This window comes from Simochromis diagramma, unplaced genomic scaffold, assembly GCF_900408965.1.
Source record: "Simochromis diagramma unplaced genomic scaffold, fSimDia1.1 OVJJ01000466.1, whole genome shotgun sequence".
NCBI classification, from domain to species: Eukaryota; Metazoa; Chordata; class Actinopteri; order Cichliformes; family Cichlidae; genus Simochromis; species Simochromis diagramma.
In genome coordinates, this window is record NW_024387287.1 from 1,258,694 (window position 1) to 1,270,293 (window position 11,600).

Below are 11,600 nucleotides of genomic sequence, written 5' to 3' on the forward strand. Positions count from 1 at the left end.
TAATAAGGAGTGTGGAGGAGCTGCCATAACCTTCTACAGGTGTGGAAGCTCATTCAGGGTCACACCTGCGATTGTGCTGGACTCTGTCACTGTATCTTGAAGTATCGTTGTGCCTGCACCAGCAGACAAAAAAAGAGAGTGGAAGAGCAGATTTAATAAAACAGTAACCTAAAATTAGATGTGCTGGGAAGCTTTTCTACAGACAGCATCCACCTAAAGCTCAAAGGTAACCTTATCATCAGTTATAGTGCTACAGTATTAATACTGCTCAGCGACCTGATCCTTTCTTAAGAGCTTGAAAAAAGGATGTGACTGGACTTCTTTAAGCAGTACATGTGGTGGTTCTTATATGGCTGTTTTAAACTGTTGGAGCACTCAACACACTTTATACAACATGCCTCATTCACCCATTCAGACCCTTTCATGCAAGCACTTTATTCTACACCTAAGTGAAAATGTCTTGATGCTCAATCATCCAGGTAAAGAAATCCCAAAAGGTTGATTCTGTTCATCTGGACATTTTCAGTGGGAGAAACATTTCGTCACTCATCCAGATGACCTCTTCAGTCTCAGCTGACTGCAGGTTTCCTGCACTGATCAATGTCCATGAGTACCATTCACAGAGAGTTGGGGAATGGCTGCAATAACAGCATTGTAAGATGGTGACAGATGTACCCTTAGACCCCCTCCTCCATTCAGAGATGGTCTTTCCCTTTTCACGTAAATGGCCTCCTTGACTGCCCTCAAACCAGCGTTCCTCCCTGTCCAGGATGTGTACATCCTCATCCTTGAAAGAGTGTCCTCTGGCCTGTAGGTGTAAAAAGACTGCAGAGTCCTGGCCTGACGAGGTAGCTCTTCTGTGTTGTGCCATCCTCTTCACCAGAGGTTGTTTGGTTTCCCCGATGTATAAATCCTGGCAATCCTCCAACAGCGTACACTCTGTTACTCTGTTTGTGTTGGGGGATCCTTGGGGTGGACCAATTTTTGGCGCAGCGTGTTTTGGGGTTTAAAAGCCACAGAGTTTCACAGAGCCTGCAGTGTTTAGAAAAAATGCGTCTCAACTGTTCTGACACTCCTGACACATATGGGATTACTACGGGTGATAAGGGAGAGCTTCTGTTTATAAGATTGGAAACCTGCAGTCAGCTGAGACTGAAGAAGTCACCTGGATGAGTGACGACACATTTCTCTTGCTGAAACGCTACGTCCAGATGAACAGAATCAACGTTTTTTTGGATGACATTAATAATGTTAGTCAGTACTTAATGCAACTCAGTTTTTAACCAGCAATTAAACACAGAACAAGTATATTTATTTATATATTAACTTATATGTATAGTGGATTTCTTATTTATGTATTTGACCTGGGGATAGAATCATTTTTAAACTGGCAAAATAAAATGTGAAGCCTAATCCAAAAGGTAGAGAGGGAATCTTGTTTTCCAAATCCAAACTGGGAGCTGGTTCCACAGAAGAGGGGCCTGAAAACTGAAGGCTGTGCCTCCCATTCTACTTTTAAATACTCTAGGAACAACAAGTAAATTAACAGCCTACAACGTCTTTATGATGAGCCTGATTTTTCAAGACCTTGTATGGGATGAGAAATTTGATTCTGGATTCAACAGGGAGCTAATGAAGAGAAGTCAGTGCAGGTGAAATATGCTGCAGCATTTTGGATTAACCGAAGTCTTTTCACTGAGTTTTTAGGACTTCCTGATAATAATGAATTACAGTAGTCCAGCATAGAAGTAATAAATGCATGAACTAGTTTTTCACCGTCACTAAGAGACAGGATGTTTCTAATTTTAGAGATGTTGCACAAATGGAAAAAAGCAGTCTTACATATTTGTTTAATATGTACATTGAAGGACATGTCCTGGTCAAAAATGACTCCAAGGTTCATCACAGTGTTACTTTGTTACTAAGAACCAGGTCATTTTCCTCTCTAAGGCCCTTCTACACCGATCGCTCAGCGTGTCGGGGCGACCAGCTCTTGGCAGCATGGTTCATACTTCTTCCATTAAGTGATTTTGGAGTTCACAGTGCTCACTTCAATGCTGAAGAAATCTTTCTGTACATTCCCCCAAATCTGTGCCTCGACACAATTTCTTGGACTTTGGCTTTGAGTTTGTGCTCTGACATGCACGCTCAACTACTGAGTGTGTGCATTTTCCACCGCAGGTGGACTCCAATGAAGTTGTAGAAACATCTGATTCATTCATGATCTGATCTCATTTTTACATTATGGGCCATTGTGTGTCGAACTTTAAGGTGAAAAATGAATTTAATCCATTTTGGAATAAGACTGTAACATGACAAAACGTGGAACAATTAAACTTATGTTAATACTCTCCAGATGTGCTGCACGTGTGCTGTTATGGTATCCACTCCTACCATGAGGTATTAAAACATTAATAAATGTATTCAAGCACCACCGGACACCTGGAAATGTAGTGTTTGGTTTATTATATATAAAAAGCAGGTAAAGCTTCGGGTCAGGGTGCTGTCTCACTGCGGGGGGTCTTCATGCTGACTCCCCTGATGGATGTCTCCGTTAACACACATACAAATAAGTTACCAGTTAAACAGTGAAGCTAATCAAACACCATGTTGAGTGAGGGTGAAATGCCAAAACATCTGCCTGCCAGGTGAGGTCAGATCACTGCCATGCTAAACACAGAAACAGGTACAAGGCCTACGCTCTTAGTGTTGCCATGTTCCCAGTTTCTGATGGTCATATAGCATCTATGGGCAGAAGGTCTGTTTAATAATGACTGTGGTGTTTTGGTTGTTTGAACCAGATGGTTGGACCTTATTTACCCATTTCAATATACCATTTGTACACAGTACTGTAATATAAGTAAAATATTTCACATTAAACTCCAACAGAGAAAAAGAAAAGCAGCTCATGTGATTCATGGAATATAGAATGTGGGAAAACAACAAACAACAAAAAATGCTAACTTATTGTGCACACACACTTTCTGCAGTTTCCACCTTTTGCACCTCGGTTCATCAAAGTACCATCATTCCTCCCATTTAGCTTTTCTCTCTGTCGTAGCAGAGTCATCTGCATACAGATGTCAGTTCTATCCAGCAGAATTACACTATTAAACTTGCTCACGAGTACATTCCCCTCAAAACATTTCCCTTTCATGAGAGCGTCACTGATGCTTTCACTGCTAACAGAAAACAGGACACACTGTCTTTAAATCTCATTTCATTTATAGAAACTCCCACCCTGCTGTCAGAGAGCCGCTGAATATTGATGCTTTACAGCATCGTTTTACGTTTGAGCTGATGAATGGTAATGAATGGTGTCTATATTATTGCATAGTGCCTGTTCTGATGAGCCAGGCTCATCTATGAGCGTATGTCTTTGTTGTTGGAGAAAAAGTAACACATCATCTGCATAAAGACTGATTTTAATGCCCTTAATCACTAAAGCCTGTCTGATTGATGCTGTGGTTGGTTAAAAATTGCAAACAATGAAGGGCAGAGTGGGCATCCCTGCCTGGAGACAGAAGCTGGAGGATGTTTGCTCCTTTGTCCTGACACATGCTGTTGGGGAACTATTTTTAACCAGTTTATGAAACCAAATGCGTGTAAAGCTGCAAATAAAAATTTCCAGTTTACTCTGTAAACACTTTTCTGCATCTACAGACAATATTGTGGTTTCAGTGTTTTTACTACATGAGTAGAAATCTGATACTAAAGCCTTAAACACACAGTCAGATAAGGGTAATCCAATCTCTCCTCAAAACAAAAACACCAAATATAATTCAGTCATTCAGCTCAGATTTATTTATATAGCTCCAATTAACAACAACTGTTCCCTAAAGGCGCTTTATACTGTCGGCTACAGCTGACAGTATAAAGTCATTTGGTTGGTTTGGATAACAGTTTGAGGGTCACAAGCTGACAGGAGAGACGAAAAGAATAATCAGTTCCTACAATACAAAAGGAGCTCCAGCACCGGAGCGCTGCTAGCACTTCCTGTTGAATACAGATCATGCTCACGTTACTTTAACAGCCTCAGGTACTTTATAATGCGAGCATACAGCACTAAACACTTGTTTAATGCTGTATGTACACGTCCTTCTTGTACTCAGGTGCTTAGAAACGATCCTTAATCAAGTTTTTGTCAGCCACAACATTAAAGCCATGTGCCCAGTGCTGTGTCGGTCCACCTGAGCTCTAAACAGCTGTGGCCGAGGACCTCTGGTGATGTCACTTGGTCTCTGGTTCTGAGACATTTATGTGTGAATTGTTTGAGCCTCCATGCATCACATGTTTTAGTAATACTCAATGTTTTTTAAGCTGTAAGTAGATTTAATGTTGGGGCTGATTCCTGTGTAGCTTCATTTATTTCATCAGTCCATGCATAAAATTCTGTTAAACACTTTTGTATATTTAACTTGATAAAAACCAACCTTTCACATATTCATCACTCAACCTGTATCGACCTGTTGAGCTCTTATATTTCCCCTTTTGCAAAAATGTTTGTCCTATTGTGATAAACCGCTCTCTGTGAGCACTTCCTGTGACTCCACTCTGTTCTACCTTGTCACTTCTCTCACCTGTCCTGCCTCTGAGTCACATCACAGGTTTACAGGAGGCGCAAACAGGGACGATATACATATGAAGGTCTACGTTTGCAGTCAGTCATATACGACGATGAAATGCTCTGTAAGAGTGTAACTAAACAAAACTGAATGGTATTCGTACGCACTTGTCACACTGTCATGTTGTAAATGGAACTAAGAGTAAATATAAAAGTTCTCATGAACATTTAAAATTGAACAAATGTCACTTCAAAGTGAGGCCTTGGTCTTATTAAACACCTCTGCTCATCTTCCTCTCTGCTCACAGCTCAAAAAAAAGGAGAAAAGCTGAGGTACAAAGTGAGAATTGGGACTATTTGTCTCCATAAATCATGACATGTTTTATTGTCCAACTCCTTTTAAACCAGATCACATGTTTTGAGGATGCGCACTGAGCCAACCTGTGCTACTGAATTTCACTCTTTGTAATTTTGGTCTTTTCACATAGAAAAGACTTTTTTTGTTACATCACACTACAGATGACGCTACAAAAAGTCTTTTTATTTATATGCTGACACTACACCTAATAGCAACGCCTGACTGCAGGTTTCACATGAAGAGGTGTGATTGGACAAACTGGGATTAGCAGGGACGATGTGGAATTGGACATGTTTAGAAAGAAAATGTAAACATTCCCAACCAATCTGACTTGTTCATTTAAATCCAGATTCAGAGGATAAACAGACATTTATTCTGCACATCTGCCACTGGAAACATGGTGATGATAAACACAGACTTAGACATCAGGACTTGAATATAATGAGTCTCCGTGTGGGTCTGTCTCATATCAAAAATAGTTTGCTTTAATGGAGAAGTACTACAAGAATTTGTACACTAATGATTTTGAACCCGGTTGATTTCCTGTCCAAACATTTGCTACTAACCCCTGAGAGAATGATCACATCACTCTCCAACAACACAGGTAATCAGTGAGAACACAAAGCGTGCTACAAGTGTACAAATGACACGTGAGAAATAAATGAAATGGGACACATGTAGAAGAGTGCAGCTTGTCTGGCCTTAAACTGAATGTTGGAGGTTGATATAAAAACAGCAGTCCAGCAGCCTGACACTGTCGCAGCTATCATGGTTTCTGCCTGTGAGCTACGGACTCTCAGTCAGCTGCAGGGTTTTTACCTCGGGAGGGCCGTGCCCAGACACACACCCACCCATCAGGTCTGACTCGCTTTAGAGCTTTAAGTCTATTGCGTCCAGCATCCACCTCAGTCTAGTTGACACGAATGCCTGAGATGAAGGGCAGCCCGGTGGGAACCCTTTTCTTGTACTCAACATAGTCCTCGGCGAAAAAATGGATAAGGGAGAGCTCCTCCTCCTCTATCCGCTCCCGGAAGAACCGCCAGCTGGCTATTGTGTAAGCCAGGATACACAGTGGGTTACACAGCATCACCTGCAGCAGCCAGAAAAAGACAACAGATGTCAGCAACAACAAACAATTCATTAAACTGATTTAGAAAAACCCTCCAATAGTAAACCAAATAACCAGTGACTGAGGTCTGTGTAGCAGCAGGAGTGGGACATGTAGTTCATAGTTAGTACTTTAAGAAATCTTTCATAATTCTACACAAAGTGTTCCAAAACATACAAACCAAAAATGATGCATTTCAAACACTGACAGCTGCATTAAAGCAGCCGAGCAGTAACCCTTCATATCCTGTTCTGTGTGCCCGATCACATCTTCTGTAATGTTTTTGCTTGCTTTGTTTTAAGTTTGGATCTCAGCGTTAAATCTTGACAAATGTATTTGTTATTAATTGTTCACTGCGTCCCTCCTACAAAGAACAGATACTGGTCCTGCTTATGGTGTAAGAACCTTCTATGGCCTTGTCCAGCTCTTCTACAGTAGCGGCCCATCGGTGCCACACAGCAACGCTTCTGGCAATGGCACACACAGTATCATCACAGAGCAGCTGGACTACAGGTGGTACCTGCAGGGCACAGGCATTGCTTCATACTGCTAGCAGTGACAAATTAAATAAAATGGCCTCCACCTGGAAACTTCCTGTTTTGTTCATTTTTTTAACTCCAAAGCAGCTGAAACTGAATAATCTCATTACCTAACATATCCCACATGTTTAACTGACTTGATGCTATACTCTGATCAAACTGTGTTCCTTGTGTTTAACAAACAAGAAGATAAAATGATCCCAATTGTAAAAATACACAGTATCAATATTTTCTTTTACCTTTATTATTGTAGTGCTGCTCATTACTCTTAGATACGACAGAGCTGTTAGATGCATAGAAAACTGCATCTAAATCATATGAGATATACATTTAGATCATCTCAGGGTTTCTAATATGTTCATTACAAATTCTGATTCAATTCACTGATGAACAAACTCCTGCTGAAGATCCGCTGCACATAAACAGCACTTGAAAACGATATAAAGTAATAAGCCCACTTGACTTATTTATAGCTCAAAAGGGCTTATTTACATTTTTCAAGAATTACATTCTTTATTTTTAAGAAGATCCATGAAAGGTGGAGACAGAGTGATCTCATTACATCACTCAGTGAGCTCTATTAACGAGCAATAATTGATATTCAAAAGAGAAAAAAAACAACACAGGCTTTTAAATGAACTGCTTACTGGTTTCCATTTTAGAAATTGCAATGTTTAAAGTTTACCAACATCTACCTAACAACCCTCAGGTCAGCGGCTCCATCTTCTACTGGTCCATGTACAAAAATATTAATGCGATGTACCAAACACAAATTTTTATATTATTTTACTTTCAATGTGAAACGTGTTACGATAGCATTGAAATTAATATGGTCTAGTGCCCCCCATGCCCCCCTTTAGGCTCACCCCTGCTCTCTTCCATGTAAAATACGATGGCTGCCGTCATCCTTCAGCAGTATCATTTAAACATGCTATCGGACTAAGTTCACAGTTCATCTGCGGGTTTTTTCTCTGTATAAAACAAACAGCTGCTGAGTTGCTTTTCTTCATGTTGGAGTTTGTTGATCAGCTGCTTTGATGAAGGACTCACACTTGCTTTTTTCCCCAGTAAAGGTTTTAATGGTGACCACAGGAACAGCGCTGCTGTTTTGGATGACATAAACCTCCGCCTCTTCGCTCTTTACAGTTTGTAAACAGACTCCATGTTAGACTGTGCCAGCATCGTCATCACTGCTGCTGTTGGGGGCTGCGTGGGCTTAACAGACATTATAAAAGATGGACGTAGCTTCCAGATCTGAAAGTATTTGCTCATCTGCCGTCACACACACATGAACTTAACTGACATCCCATTCTTAAACTACAGGGTTTAAGGATTTAGGATGTCGGCACAACCTGCAGCATAACAGCTTCAACTTGTCTGGGAAAGCTTTCTATAAAGTTTAGGAGTGTGTGTATGGGAATGTTTTAAAAATCACCTAGTAGTGCATTTGTGAGGCTGATGTTGGATGAGCCTGATTCAGTCTCTCCTCTAATTCATCCCAAAGGTTTTCTAAAGAGCTTGGAAAGAAAGTGAAAAGACTTCTTTATCCCCAGAAAGTTGATTGTGTTCATCTGATCGTAGTGTTTACAGTGGGAGAAACGTTCAGAGCCTGAAGACTTCTTTAGTCATTTCACAGCTAGCTGCTAGCCCATGCAGAGCTTATAGCGCCTTCCTGCACTGAGAATACGAAGCATACGTGGCTACAGGACGTTTCCTGTGAGATCAAACTTCTACCATACACCTGGTAGATGGTTCGGATTAGTGTGTGAGCACGTTCACATCATAAACTGTGATCCAGAGTCACTCTGGAGTTTGTTTGGAACCACACAGAACCAAACAGTCTCGCTGAGGCTGCTTTGGTCTGCACGTGAGCGCGATTACTGTGTTCACACTTGCACAAACAAACCACACCAGGTGGAAAAATGAGCTGAAGTTAAACACTAATGATTGCTGCTGCAGCTCACCTGTGTTCCTATGCTCCAGTAGAACCAGCCCACATAGGAGGGGTGTCTGAAATAGGCGTAGACCCCACTGGTGACCAGCACATGGCTTTGGGCCTTCTCATTCTGGACAATGTGATTGAAGTTGGAACCAGCTGTCAACATGGCCGCCTTCCGTAATCCTTCACCACACAGAACCATGAAGAGACCCAACACGCTCAACCAGCTGAGTTGCTTCAGTTCTATAAGAGATAAGAAAAACCGATGAAATACTGGTGAGCACATAAAAAGCCTGAGAGCGCAGATCAGGATCTGACCAGCTGCTGGTCTGCAGGCCAACAGGAAACCAGGGTACATCACTTCCTTTATTCAACAGAGGTGTGAGCACATTAGGTGTCAGTATGTTCCCATGAAAGGATGATGGCTGGCCTCTTTCTCCTTCCTTCTCTGTTATCTATTAAAAAAAACTGATTATTATATTTCTTTGATGTTGATGGTTACACGAATAGCTGTTCATGCATTTTGCATGTCGCCACAGGTTCCCAGCCAAACTATAATGTTACTTAAACTTAACAGACATGTTTACTTCCTATTTTGAAACACGAATCTCCAACCACTCTTTGGAACTGTTGATTGTCATACCCATGTGACAGCAAGGAAAGTGATACATCTCTGGCAGCAGCCAGCATCATACTGGGTACTACGACACGGCCAGAAGCTCTGCACATAGGATGTGAGTCAGCCATGAATCCATTAGCCCATGCACACGCTCCACAGTCTGGATGTAATCTGAGATCATTGTTATTTCAGCATGAGCTAATATACTGGATCAGGCAACCTCCCTTCTCAACAGTTCTGAGTGGACTGAGTGCAGGTCATTACACAGATGACACACCAACCTGGAACGGTCAGCTTCTCCACAATGAACTCCACCCATGATGAGACAGCAGCCAGAGTGTACTCCACACTGTGGTTGAGCAGGAATGAGTCCAACGACAGGCTGCGAGGGTTGATGATGGCCGTTACCAGATACTCGGAGTAATGGAAGAACGACAGGGAACACATGTACCTGCAGAAAGACAGGATTACTTCACGTTCAACTGTAGCCGGCCTATATTAGGAAAAAACACATCCTGATGTCAACGTACGCAATCTATGTAGAATTTAACCAAGAAAATGTGACATATATATAGTTTTACACAACATAACAAATGTACATACCAGCCAAAATGTGTCCAAGTGGTTTCAGAGAAGGTTATAATTAAACCACAGCCAAAGGTCACTCCCAAAAAGCAGGCTCTCACAGCAACCTAGAACGAGGACATGCTGTTAACACACTCTGCACTCACTTTTTCACTGTCCAGGGATTTAAAACTCGTCCTTCACTATTACACCCGTCTGCTCCTCATTCACAAACATGTATTCTGTCTTGCTTCTACCGACTTTAATTCTTCTCCTATCCAGAGCATATCTCCACCTCTCCAAACTCGATCCCACCTGCTTTGTACTCTCACTACAGATCACAATGTCATCTGCAGATATCAAAGTCAAGGGAGACTCCTGCCTGACTTCATCTTCAACCTGTGAACAAGATGGGGCTCAAGGCAAATCCCAGCCCCACCTGTGGCTCAGAAGGGGTCATCTCCAGATCGATAGTTTGTTTCACAGCTCCTCCAGTCTGAATGTCAAATGATCCATGGGCAAGCTGCCCCCTGTGCATCCACAATGCAGAGCGTGAGTGAATGACAGACAACGCACTCATTGATAGGAAAACTGCTTGAATAAATGTGTGTATTATTGGATGAATAAGTCTTGTAGTAAAAAGTGCTTTGAGTGCACAGTATACAAGTACCAGACCATGTATCCCCTGGAACTCATTCCAGCTGCACACCTCACACACTTCTATGTCACTCCTGACTTTACTCATACAGTACCACAATGTGTCTCCTAGCATCCTAAGATATGCTTTGTCTACATCCAGAAAGACAGTACCTTATCTATACTTCTCCAATGCAAACATACAATCTGTAGGGGTCTTCTCAGTCTTAGTTCAAAAACTCTTTCCCATAGCTTCTTGGTAAGGCTCGACAGTTTTCTTGCTCTGTTGTTACTACTGTGCTACATATCACCCTTGTCCTTGAGAAGCAGTACCAGTATCCTCCTCCTCTATTTCTCAGGCATTGCATTAAACAATGTGTTTGCAAAGTCCGCTGCCCTGCTCTCTCAGAGAGACCAAGACAATCCCATAACTCCACAGGTATGTTATGTGGACCAAGCGCCTTTCCACTTTTCATTCTATTTATAGCCCTCACATCTTCCTTGCTAATCCTATGCGCTTCCTAATCCTGTAACTGTCCTCCTTTCTCTCATTTTGTAATTTATCACTGCCTCTTTCTCCATTCATCAACTCAAGCAATGCTGTATAAGTAAATTATATTAGATACAAACCAATACAGGACTAAATGAGCAGATTTCTGAATGGACTTCTGTATTACTTTCTTGTCACAGCACAAAGTAACTGTTAGTACCAGTTATCGAGTTTAGCCATTTCAACTGTCTAAAATCAGCAAGTTCCTAAGCTTAACAGACTTCTATGTTTAGCACACTAATACCAACAGCCTCTCTCTTCTTTTGCTAATGAGATTAACTCAGTGTTAGCTAGGCTAGCTAGGCGACTCAGTTTGATAACATTAGCAGCAAGAGTTAGCATTTAATATTAAATGGCGTAAAACTAGATTGCTATATTAACTGCAGGATGCCAAAAAAAAACTGAGGTCACAAAAAATACGACTTCAGCATAAGATTCAGCACAAAAGCAGGAAGTTGGTAACCTTATGACAGCACCTACCTTGTACAGAGGTCCCTTGTATATCAGAAGTAAGAGGCCGTTAATAAGGGCAATATGAGAAGAAATCGCAATTTTCCCGGGAGTCTCGGTCAGATAATCAAAGACCCAGTCGTGACGTCCAAACCAGGTTCTGATCAGAGGAATTACAACCACGCTAAGCCCTAAGATAAAGCCATTTATACTTACTCTAGCCTCTAATACCAACTTACTGCCTGCCATGATGGAAATACTGTACAGTGGTAA

The 11,600-nt window shown here is 41.5% G+C and overlaps 1 protein-coding gene across 1 annotated transcript; it reads right to left on the reverse strand.

The window, feature by feature from the left end:
* Positions 1–2,909: 2,909 nt before the first annotated feature.
* icmt (isoprenylcysteine carboxyl methyltransferase) lies at positions 2,910–11,600 on the reverse strand. Its single transcript, XM_040003772.1, has 5 exons — positions 11,358–11,600; positions 9,731–9,819; positions 9,409–9,578; positions 8,534–8,751; positions 2,910–6,012 (listed from the first exon to the last, which is right to left on the reverse strand). Exons 1-5 carry the CDS (start codon positions 11,574–11,576, stop codon positions 5,833–5,835), a joined length of 876 nt encoding a protein of 291 aa, XP_039859706.1. The 5' UTR covers positions 11,577–11,600; the 3' UTR covers positions 2,910–5,832.